Here is an 18709-nt window from a genome sequence, read left to right as displayed (position 1 = left end):
GTGCATTGAAAATCTTAGAGTGCTGTATAAATATTATTTGTCATCATCATGATAATCATTATAGTTGTTAGAATTAGAGTAGTTCTGTGTATCTCCAGTCTATAGACTGATGGAGTAGAAATTACAGGCAACTAAATCTCTGCTCTGGAAATAAAATATACTGCTTTGGATAATAATGTGTTTTGTATTCCTGGAGGGTGTCAAGCAGAGTCTGAATGATCCCTTGTTGAAATGTTGTTCAACAAAATAGACATAGGAGCATTAAGCACCTTTTATATGTCAGACTCTATTCTAGGTGTTGGGGGAATAGAAAGACAAAATTGAAATATTTCTTCCCCTCAAGAAATTTATATTCTATTGTTTGAGTAAATAATCTATAACGATCCTCCTAAGTCCAAAATCTACTTGTAGGACTCTATGGAAAGGATCACAGAGTCAAGAGATTTGGAATCAAATTATATTCTCTCACTATCTGGATGAATTTTGAACTCAGTTTCCTTGTCTAAAAAAAGAAGGGATCAGATTAGATGACCTCTAAACTTCTGATTCTAAATCTTATGATCCTATTAATTATGCTTATGTCATCAGGAAGACAGTAGGCTAAATAATAAGCAGAGTTTCTAGAATCCTATGAGCTTCATATCTATTAATGTATTAGTCCATAGAGATTCCTTGGCATCTCATGGAACCAGGATTTTGTTGAGAGGGGATGAATTGGCTGTCCTGAACTTCTGCAGAGTGTGAGCCACTTCTTTGTGCTGGGTCTATTTAAAAAAAAAAGTAACAATTGTAGTCATCCTTTTTAGTTTTTATTTTTTGGTCTGTAGTAGCCTAAGAGAGCTGGGCTCAGTGCACCTGGAATACCATTGGGGGGAGGCGGGGTGTATGTAAAGGTAGTTCCTGGGGAACATTGCCTTTTTAGGGAGAAAACAAGATTGTTCAATGTGTTTGCAGAGCTCAAAAACAATGAGATACTAAATACATGACATGGGGCAGCAGAATGTCTGGACTTTGTTCTTTATTATAACTCTGAGTTGTTTGAACAGTGCAAAGAGTCCCATTCCTGTCCAATAATCACAAGTTCTTTTTGTTTCAAAGTGAGATCACTCTTCTCATTGAATCATAAAACCAGATGCCTACGTGTATCACTGTAATACAGGAATTATTTGAAGGTCAAGGGAGTTGTCCCTTTAGCAACTCCTGTTTTGTTTCCCTTATGAATGGAGCCCAAGACTTAAGGATTTTATAAAGATGGGTACCTCTCTGGGTCTCCAGGGTCAGAACATGAATTCACTAGAGAAGACAGAAGAACTATATTGATTATAGGCTATTGGGAGGGCTTTATGGTTTTCTGCCCTTTTGTAAGGTCTAATAAAGACTATTCTGAATTCAATATAAGCATTGTTATTTGAGGACTCATACAGTACTCTTTTTACCCATATGTGGATACCAAGACATGAGCCATATTTGAACCACATTAAGAAATTTTTCAGAGGAAATTTTGGGTGAGAGCAACATAAACCGATTTTTGGAAGTATTATCTGAAATATTATAAGTCCAAGTAAGTCCGTACCTTGGGGGACAGGGCCATGTTTTATCTAAGATAAAATGTATAAGATGGATATCGAATGACATCTACTAGGAACAGAATGTTAGAACTGACAAATTCTAAGAGAGAACTAGTCAAACACTCCTATTTTCTAGTTAATGAAACCAAAGCCTGGACTTAACTATTTTCTTTCCCATTAGGTGACCCAGGAAGTATCCTTTTTTAACACTCATTCTTTTCCTCACCCTCCATATTCACCATCCTCCACCTTCTCAGTACCATTAGGAATAACAATTTAGTTCAATAGACATTCAGTAAATTTTCATTCAATTCTACCATTACTGACATTATGTAAAAGTTAGGTTAATTTGTCTCAGCATTGGAAGTGAGACATTCTTGGAACAGAATCTAGAGAGTTGACTAGAAATGAGCTGAAAAGGAAGGAAGTTGAAACCTGCTAGAGCTCAGGGAATATAGGGGTCTAGGGAAGTAGAAGTAGGGAGAGCATTACCTTCAGGTTTTCAGAGTCAATTGGGAACCCTTTTTCCAAACAGCAAAGAATGGAAAGATTTTGCCTGAGAAGGAGGTGGGAAATGTAAAGATAGTGGTCTGGGTCTCAGCATTGGAGAGAGTCACATGTCCTCCACTGTAGTCTAGAGTCACCTGAACTCTGCGGGGAATTTCATTCAGTTGTAGATCAGTACCTGGGCAGGTGCTGGCCCAACACTGGTGATAAGAGAAAATCACAGCCCAAACCCCCTCCTCAGTGCTCAGGCCCATATCCCCTTTCCTCTTCATGTCTTCTCGGGCCACACCCACAGTACAACCACCTCCATCACCTAGCACTACTTCGATTTCCCAGGAATGTTTTCCAGAAGAGAAACCTTGAGCACCCAATACGGCAGGTAGCCTATCAAAACGCTGGGGATTTTCTAGCAGATTTTGCTTCTGTTTGGTATATCTCACTGATTTCCTGTCCGTGGAGAGGATCAGGCTCCAGCTAGCAGTCAGGGGATCCAGAGTGATACCTCCTATAGAGAGAATAGCAGAATATTAAAGTCTAATCTTAATCTAGGCCAATAATTTTCTTTCAGCTTCTGATAGATCCTTGGATAAGTGCTCCCTTTCCTCCTTTGATATGGCTACCAATCTGGTACAGGGCCTTATCTTGCATCAAATCTGGATTATTGCAATAAGCTTCCTGGTGGATCTCTCTTCCCCTTGTCTCTTCTTATTCCAGTTCATCCTCTATTCAATTGTCAAATTGATTTTCCTAAAATGCAAGTCTGACCATTATTGCCTGTTTAATCAATTCCAATAACTGGCTCTCTATTGTATTCAAGATCAAATATAAAATCCCATCTTTGGCTTTTAAAGTTCATCCTAACTGGGTTTGTTCCTGGTTTTTTAGTCTTCTTACACCCTCACCTTCTAGCTTGCTCCTCACACAAACACTTGTATCTCCTGACGAGCCATTTTTATGGGCTGTCCCTCATACCTGGCGCTTTTTTCCTTTTCATCTCCATCTCTTTACTTCTCTGACTTCCTTTAGTTTCACCTAATGTCCCATTTTCTTTAAGAAGATGTTCCCCAACTTCCTTAGTCTTAGGGCCTCATCCTATATATCTCTTGTTTGTATGTAATTGTTTGCATGCTATCCCTCTAAGATCTGTGAGCTCCTTGAAAGCAGAGACTCTTTTTGCCTTTTCTTGTATCCCCAATATTTAGCACAATGCCTGACACACAGAAGCGCTTAATAAATACTTCTTGACTTGATTTGACTTGACAACAGAAGTGGTGATGCTATCAACAAAAGGATTTAAAAACATTCAATTTCGGAGCTGAACAATCCTTAGAAAAGAGAATGGAAGTCAGAAATGAGGAGACTAGGTTCAAATCTCAATTCTGACTGCATTGCCATGACTAAATCCCTTACATCGCTGAGTTTTAGTGTCTTCATCTGTAAGGTTGTTATCATCATAAGACTGTTGGGAGGAAAGCGCCTTGTAAACTTCAAGTTCCATGTAAATGTGAGTTGTTGATCTTTCTTATTTTACAGATGAGTTTACAGAGGCCCAGAGAAGGCAAGTTGTTTGCCTAAGATTCCACAGCAAGTTAGTGGCCACAAAGAATTATAGGACTTATAGTTAAAAGAGATGATTAAACTCATCTAGTCTAGTGTCCCTTTCTCTCTCTTACTGTACATTTTCAAAGAAACTGGGGCCAAGAACTACATGAGAAATCAATCAGCCAATCAATCAATAAAAATGTATTTATTGTTTACCATGTATTAAGAACTTGCTCTGAAGTCAGAAGACCTGTGTTCAAATCCTGCCTCTGACATCACTTATGTGACTTAGGACAAAGGCCCTAATATCCCAAGATCTTATCTGTAAAATCAAAAGTTGGATCAGATGGCCTCTGAAGATTCCCTAATAGGTCTAGATCTATGATTCTATGATTAAGGGACTTGTCTAAGGTCATATAGCAGAACTAACCTTCAGATTCTGAGTCTAGTATTTTATTTATTATTTTATGCTGGTATCATCAATCAGAAGATAAAAATGATTTTTTGGAGTGGGGGAATTGGCTGTAATTCAAATAATTACAAATTGACAGTAAGTTTGAGGTAACCAGCTTCACCCAACTCTTCCCTTCCACCCCATCATCTCCATATGTCTACCTGCATTGTTGTCCAGATGAAGCAGCAAGTTTTCTGGAGGAGAGTGAAAATAGAGAGATGAGATTGGATTCAGTGTAGTGCATTAGTCAGATATCCCCTCTGTACTGAGGGCCTTTTGAGGACAGAGCTCTTTCTGTCCTGGCACTGTGGGGAAATCAAGAGGGATGAAAAGTTTTGGTTTAATGGAAGAAAGATGGTCCTCTTCAGGAAACTTGTAGTCTAATGAGAAGAGGGAAGAATAGTACTTGCTCTTCATGAGTAGGGTTGCGATATTAGAAAATGATTGAATAAATAGAACAAACAACATATATAGGGTCAATTAGGGAAGACTTTCTGGAAGAAGGGAAGTTTAAAGCAGGTTCTAAAGGCAGAGAGGGAAAGGGCTTGGTAGAGAAGTGTTCTTAACTCTCCCTTCTCCCAAAGTTGGGTAGGTGGAATTTAAAAAAAACTATAGTCCCCTTATTCTTTTTTTTTTTTTTCTGGTCACCATTCCTTTTTTTTTTAATATTTTATTTTATTTTATTTTATAATAACTTTATATTGACAGAATCCATGCCAGGGTAATTTTTTTTTACAACATTATCCCTTGCACTCGCTTCTGTTCCGATTTTTCCCCTCCCTCCTTCCACCCCCTCCCCTAGATGGCAAGCAGTCCTATATATGTTAGCTATGTTGCAGTATATCCTAGATACAATATATGTTTGTACAACATTATCCCTTGCACTCGCTTCTGTTCCGATTTTTCCCCTCCCTCCCTCCACCCCCTCCCCTAAATGGCAAGCAGTCCTATATATGTTAGCTATGTTGCAGTATATCCTAGATACAATATATGTTTGCAGAACCGAACAGTTCTCTTGTTGCACAGGGAGAATTGGATTCAGAAGGTAAAAATAACCCGGGAAGAAAAAGAAAAATGCAAATAGTTCACATTCATTTCCCAGTCCCCTTATTCTTTACCTGAGAATTTCCCCATCATCTCTGGTAGAACACGCATTTTTTGGTGAAGATCATGGATCCTTCTTGCCAGACCAGGAGAAATAGATTCTGGACTGAATCTCCTTTTTTCATACCTTCAGACACAAGTTAGTAATAAATTATTCTTAAGTTCACCGAAAGATTAAGGTAACACAATCCCTGCTTGTGCTGATTTTTTCCTTTCCTTTTTTTTTTTTTTCTTGTGTTTAAAAAGAGCATTTGTTATATGGAATGGCTCTCTGGGAAGAGGAGAGGAAGGATTCTTGGGGAAATTATGATGATTTAAAAATAAAATACATCAATAAAAACTTAATAAAATAAAATAAAATACAAAGTGGAAAATGGGAGAGATCTGTTTTCAAAAAAAAAAAAAAAAAAGCTTGATTTCAGGCTTCATTTCAGCCAAAATAATTGTTGAACATCAAGAAAAGGAATTGCTGATCACAGAGTTTGCATGACTTTGCCAAAAGCAGATAAAGCTAGATTGAAGGTTATTTAATTTTTGACAGAAATACTAATCTACTAAGTAAGAGTGTTGTAGATATGGTTTATTTAGATTGTAGCAAAGCATTTGATAATCACTATGTTAGTCTTGTGGTAAAGATGTGGAAAATGTGGACTAAATAATTAGATTGCTCTGGAATTGGTTGAATGACTGGATCTAAAAGTAATCTTTAGTAGTTTGATGTCAACATAGATTACAAAAAGAAATATAAATGTTGATAAAGAAAACAAAGATGTGAAGAGAAGCTATTCTAACTCAAATTTATACAGAAGAAGTAGATATCGGAGTCAACACAGTTTTGAAGATGTTGGAAAATCAGTTCTTAATATATCTGGGCAAGAAAAAGTTTTCAAAAATTTCAGACCTTATTATTACCCCAAAATGGTAAACTAAATTATATTAACAACTACAGACTTACTTTCTTATTTTTATAAAATTTTTATGAGAATAGCCTACACAGTCATTTAGAGCCTCATTGATGAAGGTATGAGAAACAAACAAGCACATTTTTGCAAATGAAATATATAGGCTTATTGATTTAGAGCTGGAAGGAGTCTTAGAGATCTCACTGAGACGAAGAAACTGAATCCCAGGAAGGAGTATTGGCAAAAGTGACCCAGTAGTAAGTGACAGAACTGGCATTTAAATCCATTGACTCCAAATCGATTGCCCCTTCTAGTGTATCACACTGTCACTCTACAGTAGATCACACCTTTGCAATCATATAATTGAAAGGCATAGCAAACACAAGATCCCATTTTGCTTATTGACAGCTATTAATTTTTTCTTAGTTTATTGAGAACAATGCTACCTTAAAAACTTTCTTCTCCAATAAGCATTTCCCATGAAATATATAACTTTATTCACAGTTCCCCTAATTATTGATATCAAGTGATGCATGAAATGAATAGACATGCATGCTAAAAGTTTTTTTTTTTTTTTGTCACTGTTGTGATAGATGCACAATCTAAATCTGAAAGGATTTCCATATGGATAGTGGGTTTTTCCAGATGTTTCTCTTTGCATATATTGTGTTAACTATATCTCCTAAGTGAAGCGTCTCCTACATAAATACTCAAAAGAGCTTTTTATAACTATTTACACTTTATAACTATCTACACTAAAAGAACTAAGTGGATGAACAAAGCTTATTGTGAAGACTGTATAAAATTGGATGAACAACTCACCCACTAGTTTTAGGAAGACATAAAACATGAACAACTTGGAGTTGGATAGGAAGAGGAGAGCAACTTGGATTGCCTATGGAAAATTATGCAATGATTTTTAATGACCTCCAGCTTCTCTCTGTAATAAAGACATGTCTTTTAAAAACACAATATTATTATTCCAGCGCTGCTATGAATCATGGAATACTATAATCTTTGAAGAATTAAAGTTGATAGTCATCTCATTAGAAACACTTGGTGGATGTGAGTGGGTTGCAACGTATTGCAGAATTGTATTGTTCAGAATTGTTGGAGGAAAAATGTGGTATAAAGGCAGTCATCAAAGACATACATGACTAGAAAAGAAAGTGGATATGAAGCAGGTTGTGGTCCCTTTAAGAAACTGTATTTCCTATTGATTTGTGATTCCTTTCTGATTGACCTATGATTCCTTTCAGATTCCCAGCCCTCCTGGCTGAGGCAGGATGCCAGGGCCTTTGATTCACAAATCCTGGTCAAAAGCATCCCTTTGAATTCCAATAGGAGACCTGGGATTGTCCCAGCCCCCACCGGATCTGAGCCAACTTGGGCTGTCCCAGCCCCCACTGGTTCTGATCTGTTCGGGTTTCCCAACCCCTACCAAGACAACCAATATAATGAACTTCCATCAACTAAGGTCTTTGCAGATGGACCTCGGCAGCTCACTCAGTTGTCAGGACTTTCTGTCCACTGAAAACTGCATTTCTCAGTGCCAAACTCCATTTTCTATTGATCTGCCCGCTGGAATAATATTCTTTCCCAGTGTTATCCTCTCCTTATCCTCACCCATTTCCCTAACCAGACTTTATGCCTTTCTGTCAGGATTTCTAACCTCACTTCCAATTCCTATAATAAACCTCTTACCAACCTAGGTTTTTGGGTCTGTAAATTCTTTACAGAGAACCTCTGCACCGTCAGAAGGGAGTTTCCTAAAACTCCTTACCCTTGCGCTGAATCCCAAGGGGTTGCAGGGGAGCCAAATCTCTCTATTTGGTACGCTGAACCCTGAACCTGCCACTAGATCTTATCATTTTACTCCCTGACCACCAGAAACCCTAATTTCATTTTGGTTTCCTATATCTAGACCTTATCAGATATGGTAAGAGCAAGTGTTAACCACTCATGTTTCATTAATATCTTAAGTGAGACTCTTAATAGAGTGAGACTCTTAGATGAATCCCATGTGAAGATTTTATGGCAGAATCAACAAAACTTTTCATCATTAAGCCTATTTGATTCCAGGTACTTTATAGGAACTAGGGATATATATCCAAAAATGAAGCAGTAGGTGATGATGAGCTGAAAGCTAGGTGCAACAATTTTCCAATGAGTTCTGTAAGTTGATTTTGTATGGCTGGCAAATGATGTCATAAATATCCAAATGGTCTTTGGCAGAAAAAATGTTCCCCATTCCTAGTTTAGGCAGTCGTAGGGATTGTGAATGTAGAACCTCAGGGCAAATTGTTAAACCATTTCTAAGAGTTGATCTGGATTAAAAGGTAGTTTACAGCCTCAGTGAAAATGTCCGAATAGAAGATATCACAGACCTATTACAATGTTAGAAAATCAATATAATAGATTTTTAGCAGACTACTTTGGGGGATTTATGCTTGGCCTTTAACATTTTTCATCAGAACTTAGGTAAAGGCACAGATATTATACTTACAAATTTGCAGATAACTCAGAGCTAGAAGGGATAATTAACATGCTTTGATGACAGTCAATATTAAAAAAAAATCTGAATATAACAAGATGAAACTTAATAAAGATAAATGGAAAATCCTACACCTAGGTTCAACAAATCAACTTGGAATATTTTTGCAAAAGATAAGGAAGGCAAGGCTAGCCAGCAATTCATCTGAAAGATATCTGGGGGTTTTAGTGTATTTTAAGTTCAATAAGTTAATAGCATGAAATAGTAAGCAAGTAAGTTTGTTGAGGACCATGCATAGTGTAAAATCCAGAAAGCCTGTAAGGGGTTAACAGAGAATTGCACAGGAAGGCGTTCTCTCAGCCCCCGCAGCTGTGTATCACAGCACACTTTGAGAAGTTAAGGGAGTGATCAGTTCTCACAGACTTGCAATAGTGGAGTTGCAAATCAGTCTCTACTGTTATCTTACTTTTAAGTTGAGCTAGCAGACTCCTGGAATCAACATGACCCTGGCAACCAGAGATAAATGTCTGGAGGTCATAAAACATAGTTACAGAAACAAGTGTAGGAATGTATGTTTTTCTTTAATGGATAATAATCTTGCTGCTTAGAAAACATTTATATTCTGTATAGGGAATGGAATAAATCTGAGGTATTCACTGACATACAGTTGTCTCTTGTTTCCTTGTATCATTTGTGTCCTCTCACATGATACCAACCATTCTGCTGGTCAGAATTAGATCCCAGCTGCCACTAACAAGTGGCCCCTAACATAAGTTAATGCAAATCTTAGGCTGAATTAAAAGATTCATAAAATCAAGGAATCAGAAAAGGGTCTTCTCTAGTGTAAGGTGAAGAGGGTAGGAGCTCAGGATTTAAACAAGACATTTTTTAAAAGAACAAAAATTAAAAGAGCAATTGGGGAGGACAATTAGGATAGCAAGGAATCTCAAGGTCATGTCATATGAGGATTTTTTGAAGGAACTGGGAATGCTTAGACTAAAAGAGAAAGGATTTATGAGAACATGATGATTCTAAGTATTGAAGGGCTATCATAAAAGAATTAGATTAATTTAGTTTTGTCCTGAAGGACAGAAGGAGGTACCAAAACCCCCAACACACTTAGGTTTGATTTAAGGAAAAAATGTTCTAATAATTTCCCCAAAATAAAATGGGCTACCTTGGAAGGGAGGAGGTTCTTCCTCATTGAGGGTCCTCAAACCCCCTTTGAATGACCACTTATTGAGTATGCTGTAGTGAGGATTCTTTTGCATTTATGGATTGATCTAGATAGACAACTATTAAAATTGGAGCGATTTAATTAGATAAAAGGAAGAACTTAGTGTTGCTTACAAGAGATAGTAATAGCATGTTTAGCTTTGCAATGTACTTTTTAAATACATCCTTATGAATGTATAAATTTCTTCCTTTTACAAATGAGGAAACTGAAAGGTCAGAGAGGAAAAGTGATTTGCCCAGGGTAACACAGCATGTACTTGACTTAAGATTTGTGATTCTAAGACCAGTGTTATTCTCCAAAATCAAGGGTGAAATGGGATAGTCTAAATGATGGTGTTAGGCCTGTCCTATCTCTGTTGTCATCACCTATTATTGGTTGAGAGAATAAAGTTCTGCTCCATGACTTAAATAATACTGAAAAGATATCCCATTCTGTTCTTTGAGTAAGACGAATGTGGATGGGGTAGAGGTGGTGTGGGGAAGAAGAGAGAGGAAAGGAAATATGAATATATAGAAATAAACATCCCAAATTACAAAAGGCCTCTTTTTAAGCCTCCTGTATATATGAAGTGGGCTTATTGTGCTGCTAGCCACCTTCCCCAACCCCATCTTAATTAGTTCCATCTATGTGTAATGGTTCTTTCTAAGCACAACAAGATCTAGAGGGAGGAAAAACTAGAATTCCTACTCTACTGTGGAAGTGGGGAACTGGGGAGAAATTAGAATGATTGCTATGATTCCCAGTTAGATGGACTAAATCAGGAAAGGATATCAGAAATATAGTCAGGTGTCCTTAAAGGAACTGAGGTGATTTCTCCATATATAATCCCCCTGCATATTCGCTAATTGCTGTTTACTTTAGGATCCATATTGAAAGAGTTGAACTTGTTTCCAATTTAGCTTGTATATAGCTTGTTTGTACATGGCTATTTGTATACTTTCTTCCTCCATTAGTTTTTTAAATACAACTAGCTGGTCAATTAAGAAGACTGTGTGTGTGTGTGTGTGTTTGCCACAGATGCATTTGGCATTATAAATGTGTTTGTCATTATAGGACTGTGCATATTTATAAAAGAATATGTGACATATCAATGGGCTTGAGACGTTATGGGATTGTGTCAGTGCAGGGTTGTATGTGTTCTTGAAGAAAAGGACTTTCTTTTACCTTTTTTTTTTTTTTTTTGGTATCCCCAACCCTTAGCACAGTGCCTAACATGTAGTTGATGCTCAGTAAATGTTAATTGATTGAAAACAGCCATGTTGTATGAGAATGAGGAATGAATTTGTAGATACTGTCTGGAAGTAAAACATGATGTCACTACTAACTTCTAGGTTATCTTGAGCAAGTCACATATACTTTCTGTGATTTGGTCTCCTCGTTCCATATGTTATTGTGTGGCTCCAGTGACATAACTGTGATAATCTGTGTTATGAATGGTTCATGCTGCTAAAGGCAAAGATGTATTTACTTCATTTACTTATGAAGTTAAGAAAAGAGGGTAGGAGAAGGGTTCTGATGCTCCGGAGTTTATTTCTTTCTGTTCATCACAGAAAGTTTTTCCCCATAGAAACAACATGGACTTCCCTGGGGAAGTCCACAAAAGTTAAAAAAAAATTTTTTTGGAGCAGATTTATAATTTCAATGGCATAGAGAATTCCTAGTAGGGAAATATCCTCTACTAGTGCAGATCACAATCTGCTTGCAAATTAGAGAGTCAGGACCCTGGTATGATGAAAGATTAAGTGAATTGGTTAGCCAATATGTTCCTTGAATTGAGGTCTTTCTGACTTACGACTGGTTCTCTATTCTCCCAGCTTAGTTATTGTACTAGTAATAATATGGTATAGTACAAAGATATCAAACAGCCCACATACCTGCCCAACCTGATTAAAATGCAATTGTCTAACAAAATAAATAAAAATACAATATAATGTGATGTTAATTTATAGTTTTCTTAATATGTGGCCTGCAGGGATCTGTTTTCATTTGAGTTTGACACCACTGATATAATGGATATGGTACTGGACTCGGAGTCAGAAAAATCTGGGTTCTTATCTTGCTTTAGATATTTACCATGTGACTCAGGACAAGTCTTGTTAGATTTAAATTCAGAAGATCTTAGCTTGAATACTACATACTGGAATATGAAGAATATTTGACAGAGTCCTCTGCAATTGCAAGGCAGTCACATACCTGCTTTGAATTTAATTATAAAAATTCTCCTCATTTTTAAACCGGGAATGACAATACTTATATTACCGACTTCACAGGGTTGTTTGTGATGAAACCCCTTTTTAAACTTTAAAATACTATATAAATATGCGATATGACCATGAGAACGTCAGTTTGTCAGTATGTATGTGTGAATGCTCATTTAGGTTTGTATTTATGTTATATATGAAGAAAGTAGGACAGAGGAAGGAGGACTTACCTATTCTGGGTCATTTTGACATCCTAGGAAAAAATAAAATAAGAACATGTACTCAGTGTCTTTCCTCTTTGGGAGCTCCCATCCACCTTAAATAGTCTGTTCTCTCTTTACAAATCTACCTGTAAATCTTCTTCTTCAAGGAAACAAAAATCACAGAATCTGAGTATTGAAAGGGCCTTAGATATAATGTAATCCAAGCTTCTCATTTTATAAAAGAGGATACTAAAATCCAGATTACAGAAAATTCACTTTGAGATCATTGAAAGTGAATGGCAGACCTAGGACTAAAGCTGTCATTCAGTCTAGTAAAAGGGATGCAGAAGTCAGCTTGGACGGGCACTTGGGAGCCAATTGTTAGATTTTTCAATGTGAGTATTTACATTTCAGAAATTGGCAAACATTAAAAAACATAATTTGATTTATTGTTTTGTTGATTGTCCAGACTTAAGAAAGTGATGAAGAAAATCTTAATAATACAGATTAAATTTTAAAGCAGGATTTTTTTCCCCCTAGAGAGCCGGTCCTTTCCACTATGACATATTGCCTCTCCCTAATTTAATACCAGTCTTTTAAAATTTATGTCAACTTATCCTTTTGCACTTGTTTTGTGTTTTCTATGCTTTATATAATGTTCTTGGGGTGTGTCAAGTTTTCATCATTTTCGGAATTCCCTGAAGGGAGAAACAAGTTAACAGAACAACACATCATATATTTAGAGCTGGAAGGGACCAGAAAGGTCATTGAGTCCAACTACTTTTTATAGACAAAGAAACTGAAGCACAGAGAGGTTAAATGACTTCCCCAGAATCACACAACTAATAAATGTTTGAGGCAAATTTCAAATTCAGATTTACCAGACTCCAAGTATACAAGTTCAGGATCTGCCACTAATCCACTGTGTGACCTTATTAATCTAAGCCTCTATTTTCTTCTCTGTAAAACAAGATTTCTAGACTAATGATCTTGGTTCCATTTTTGATATTCTATGACCATTTTCTTCTTACCATTAATTCCTTCTTCACCTAGGACAAGGAACTAGGTTCCAAAGTACTGATAGAGTGACTGATCCACATTCTTATTCATGTGGATAAGAGAGAGGAAGTATCACTTACCTTTAGGAGTTCATTTGCTGACTGTTGGCACTTGCCCTCTAACTCCTTTATGTGAACACCCAACTGGACAATCTCTTCAGAGACTGTGTCAATGTAATGATCTCTCTCCTTCCAGATCTCTTTTTTTAGCTCCCCCAGTTTGTCCAGGAGAAGGCGCTGTTGCCCCTCAAGTATTTGCTGCAATTGTCCAAATGCCTCTTCCACCTGCTGCTTCTTGGATTCAATCTGGGTCTGCAGTGAAAAGACAAGGAATAGGAGAAGATGATATGTAATTGGGGGCAGGGAAGAGGGGGTGGAAATTGAGGGAAGTCGTAAGTCCTTATGTCCCAGAAAGTTTTCCCCTTAGGAGCAGATGAGAATGATATAAGGAAACCATTTCCAAATCTGAATCCCCAAATCACTGATTCACCTGTGGTTCCAAGAAACTGTAGCATGCACAGCAGCCACACCCTGGTAAACCCATCTCAGCAGATAAGCTAAACCAGTTTAAGGGTAATCAACAGGTCTCAAACTTGTCAGTGAGTTGGGGGATTCTACTCCAAGTCTGTGAAGACCTGGTGAAATAAGAAGATGAGACTAATTCGTTACAATGGTCATGAAGATGGCTGAAACACTTAGTGTTTCATCAGATCTCGAAGATGGCAGTCATCTACAGCATCCTAGGCCATCCCTACTCATCTTGACTTTTTGTCCTGCCACTGAACTTCAATGACTCTGAAAAAGAGAGTGAGGCTGAAGACTCTGTGCAACTTTGCCTCACTTGAATCCAATTTACTAACAAATCAAGACATCACCCATGATGTCATTGGTCCTCTTTGTGAAAGAGGGATAAATACAGTCAAGTGTGTATTGCTAAAATAGGAGATACTTTAGCTAGATTCTATAAAGGATTTACTAATCAATCTATGGTCAAGATTTGACATCATTTGTTCATCTATGCTAAAATTTTTTAAAGGTTTTTAATAACATTCTTTTGTCATTTTGATGGTCCTTTTGAATTTTTAATGATTTTATATGTACAATCTATTAACGTCATAACATCTTTGTGTGATATACTATTATATCTTTCCATTTCATAGTTGAGGAAACTGAAGTCAAGTGAATTACCCAAGATCACAGTATGTTTCAAACTGTAACAATGGGAAGGGAACAAACATTTATTAAGTGCCTACTATGGGCCAGCCATTGTACTGAATGCTTTATAGATATATTTCATTTGGTCCTCACACCAACTCTGTGAGGTAGGTCCTACTATTATTATCCATTTTATAGGTGAGGGGATGGAGGCAGGCAGAAATTAAGCCACTTTCACAAGTCACATAAGTAGTAAATGTCTGAGGTCATATTTGAACTCAAGTCTTCATGACTACAGGCCCAACACTTTAGCCACTGTATGACTTAATTGATTCTACTATTACAGTAACAGAATAGGCCAATTGCTCTTAAACACATATAAAGTATTTGGCTTTTTACATTCTGAAATATGAAAATATTTGGCAGGATCTCTTGTACCAAATTGTACCAAATAATTTTCTCAACCCCCAAAACTTTTATAACTGGTATTCTACTGTAAGTGGATAATTTATTTTAGTTTCAGAGACACTTTAAGTCTTTTTTTTTTTTTTAAATCTTTCAATCTTATACAATCCATAGTATTTAGACAGGATTTAAGGAATGGAAGAAATTTTCTATGGAAAGTGAAAGTATGGCACATATTTCACTATGGCAATGAAAATCAGCAGCTCATCTGCAACTTGTATGTCATCTTAATAGACATAGCTAATATTTATTTAGCACTTTCTATATGCCAGGTACTATACTAAGTACTTAACAATTATTTACTTTGATCCTCTCTACAACTCTGGAAGGTAGAGGCTGTTAACCCCATTTTACAGTTGAGGAAACTAAGGCAGGTATTGATTAAATGACTTGCCCAGGTCACACAGCATCTTCCTGACTCCAAGTCTGGTTGTCCTGATTGTGTCACTTAGCTTTATGGAATACAGAAACATAACAGATATCTGGAGTACAGAGAAATTACTTGTCATATAGTCACATAGCTAGTATGTATCAGAAGTAGGACTTGAATTCAGACCTTGCTGATGGCTTTCTATACTACATCACCAATCCAAAGTCTCTGAGAATATGAATACCTTAAGATACAACTAAGCAGAGAACAGAAGTCCAAATGACTAAAGCCTTAAAGAATGAAGGGTAGATATTATTTGCATTTTATAATGAGGAAAAGAAAGCTCAGAGAGATTGAGTAATCTTTTATGATCTATAAGAAATAAGCATCAAAGCTGGGATTTGAACCAAGGTGCCTTCATTCCAAATCCACAGGATTTAGACTTCCTAAATGTCATCCCAGAGATCTTTCCGCTTGACTAGCTTTTCCAGAATGAAAGTTCCTTGACCTCTTGCTCCTCATCTAAATCAATTGATTTAATTAGATTATTGGATTTAAAATCAGGAGACTTGGGTTTAAATCTCAATCCTACTACTTATTTGATTTGTGGCTTTGGAAAAGTCACTCTCCCTCTCTAGGGAGATTTACTCACATAAATTTTCTTATCTATAAAATGAGGAGGCTGGACCAGGAGATCTTTAGTTCCTTTTTTACCCTAAATCCTATGATACTGTCACTTTAATACTTTGTAAATATAATTTTATTTTTTTCCCCAATTACATATAGTTTTCAACATTTTTTTTTTAAAACAAGGCAATGACTTGCTCAGGATCATACAGCTTGGAAATATGAATGTTAAGTGTCTGAGGTTGGAACACTCAGAGCACACTGAGGTTTGAATTCAGGTCCTCAACTTCAGAGCCAGTGCTTTATCCATTGTACCATCTAACTGCTCCTTAGCACTTTGTTTCTGGACATCATTTTCTTTCTCTGTAAAATGAGAGTTAGACCAGGTGATCATAAATCCCCCTTCCAGTTCAAATCCTCAATTTTAAGGGTAAAGGGAATTTGTGAGAAAGACTGGTGATGTTTTTGAGCTTGAAGACCAGGGCAATGGCAATGTCAAATTTTCAGACTCCCCATTAGTATTGTAATAATAATAACAATAGTTGGTATTTGTATAATGCTTTAAAATTTGTGAAACACATAATATGCCTCATATCATTTGAGCTTTACAAACTTTATATATATATATTATTTCCATTTTACAAATGAGGAAAATGAAGTTTTAAAGAAGTTAAATGTTTTGCTCATAGTTATACAAACAATAAGAGGGAGAGATAGGATGTGAAGGTCATTCTGATTTCAGGACCAGTACGCCATCAAAAACAGGTTTTGATTGAGTTTGTGAGGGCAGCTTCCAAGAACAACAGCTGGTTGGCAATGCTTCCTTACCAATAACACCTGGAGTTTCTGTTCTTCTCGAGATTTCATGCGCTCCATTTCTTCTTTCTCTTCATGCAAGATCTCTAACCTACTTTTTAGTCGTTCCTGGTGGAAGCAAGCAAGAAGAGTTCTTGAATTAGTGATAATTCTTATGTATTTGGAAGATAGGTGTGGTGCTGAAATAATCTCAAAACCAATGGTGAAAGTTGTTATTGTTGTTTTTAACAAAATCTGGGGTGTAGTATGACTTCTGTTGCCTATTACTATGACTTTGAGTGAGATACTTTCTCTGTACCTCATTTTTCCTATCTACAAAATGAGGGGACTGAACTACTCTCCAATCACAGATAGAAGTAGTCATTTCAAGCTATCTTTAAAATCATCCAAGGGTATTATAAAATCATTAAGTCAAAGAGCTTCAACCTTGAGATAACCTCTCAAACAAATTGGATAATTTATTAATTTATGTACCTAGGCTTTCCTTCCAGTATTTCCTTCCTTCTCTCCACCTCCTACTTCCATCTCCACTTCTTTTCTAGGAACTTTTCATTTTGAAGAAAGATCTCAAAATTCTTCCAAGGTACCAGAAGTTAGTAATTGTGGTTCTTCTATTTGGGAGCTTCCTACGAGAGGAGAATATCTCCCCCTGTTTTCTTCCCTATATCTTGCTATTCTTATCTGACTAGGAGCTTTTTCAGTCTGGGGAAAGTGTTCCTTTCCTCTGGATTCCTTCCATCACTTGTACTCAGGACAAGACTCTGCTGTTCCTCACTGACTGGGAAAATGGGGGCCTCCAAGGTAAACCTAAGACTATCAAACCACCCTTACCAAATCAGGAAAAATAAGAGTTTCCTACCCTGTAGGGTTGAGTGGCTTCATCCAAGAGTACCACAGCATGAGCCTGGTGATTGGAACTCTCCCGGCAGAGCACACAAAGGAACTCCCCATCATTCTTACAGAAGAAGTAAATTTTCTCACCATGCTCATCACAGTGAGTCTCTCCTCCTTGGCCCAGGAGCTTAATGTTCTTTGTGGCCCAGCTCTGAGGCTGAAGGACCTCTGGCGGCTTCTTCTCCTTGCAGACTGGACACAGCCTAGGAGGATGGGCACCCTTTGGCGAGGGTGGTATGAGACAGAATCTGCAGAAGATATGTCCACAGGGGTAAGTCACTTGATCCTCAGGGAAGCCACTACAGATGGAGCAGCATACCTCCTCATCTACTATCTGCAAGGGGGCTGAGGGCATCATAGTTTATCCCAGCTTGAGCTCCTTCAGGCCTCTAGACCACCTTTTCCACAAATTCCTTCTCCTCTTAATCGATCTTTAAATAGTCAGTGAAGAAAAGAAATAGGAAGGGGCCTGAGTCTCTGTTTCCTTATTTGTAAAATGAGGGGGTTGATCTAGAGATGATATGTAAGGTGTCTTCCAGCTCTAAGGCCTATGATCCAACAGAAATCCGGAAAGAAAACTGACTCTGTCCTTTATCCTTCCCTACACCCCAGCCTCCAACAGTCACCTGAGAAAGTTCAAACTCCAGGGAATCAATCTTTCTTTACCCAGCATTCCCCAAGTTCCAGAAATGAAAGCTGTCTCCAAGTGAGTCAATCTCCTATTAAGATTTTATTGTAAGGTCTTTCTGAGAGATGGGGAGGGGAGGGTGATGAGCGATGCAAGGGAGACATAGTTTTCTGGAATGCCTCACCCTGATGATGTGTGTGTGTGTGTGTGTGTGTGTGTGTGTGTTTTGGAGGATGGGATGTGGGGCAGGGGAGGAGATCTAAAGAACAGGAAAGGGGAGGAGAGGAGAGACTCTTTGTTTAATTTAACAAACAAGTGAGAGGCCATAAACCTAAAACAGGAGGGAGTGCCCAGGACTGCAAAGTCCAAAAGATGATGATTTGCTTCCGGCATTAGGGGAGGGCCTCACTGCAGCTCGTTACAGATTTGGAAAGTATATAGAGAGATTAGCAGCTCCTTCTTTTCTCCTTTCAACTTCTACCTC

The 18709-nt window shown here is 37.4% G+C and overlaps 1 protein-coding gene across 1 annotated transcript; it reads right to left on the bottom strand.

Moving 5' to 3' along the window:
* Window positions 1-1001: 1001 nt before the first annotated feature.
* Window positions 1002-18413, bottom strand: TRIM15 (tripartite motif containing 15). Its single transcript, XM_051996108.1, has 7 exons — window positions 17563-18413; window positions 16716-16811; window positions 13352-13582; window positions 12240-12262; window positions 5190-5302; window positions 4233-4265; window positions 1002-2580 (listed from the first exon to the last, which is right to left on the bottom strand). The coding sequence occupies exons 1-7, from the start codon at window positions 17953-17955 to the stop codon at window positions 2063-2065; spliced, it is 1407 nt and encodes a 468-aa protein (XP_051852068.1). The 5' UTR covers window positions 17956-18413; the 3' UTR covers window positions 1002-2062.
* Window positions 18414-18709: the final 296 nt, after the last annotated feature.

This window comes from Antechinus flavipes, chromosome 4 (genome assembly GCF_016432865.1).
Source record: "Antechinus flavipes isolate AdamAnt ecotype Samford, QLD, Australia chromosome 4, AdamAnt_v2, whole genome shotgun sequence".
NCBI classification, from domain to species: domain Eukaryota; kingdom Metazoa; phylum Chordata; class Mammalia; order Dasyuromorphia; family Dasyuridae; genus Antechinus; species Antechinus flavipes.
This window is presented reverse-complemented; position numbering and strand designations above follow the sequence as displayed.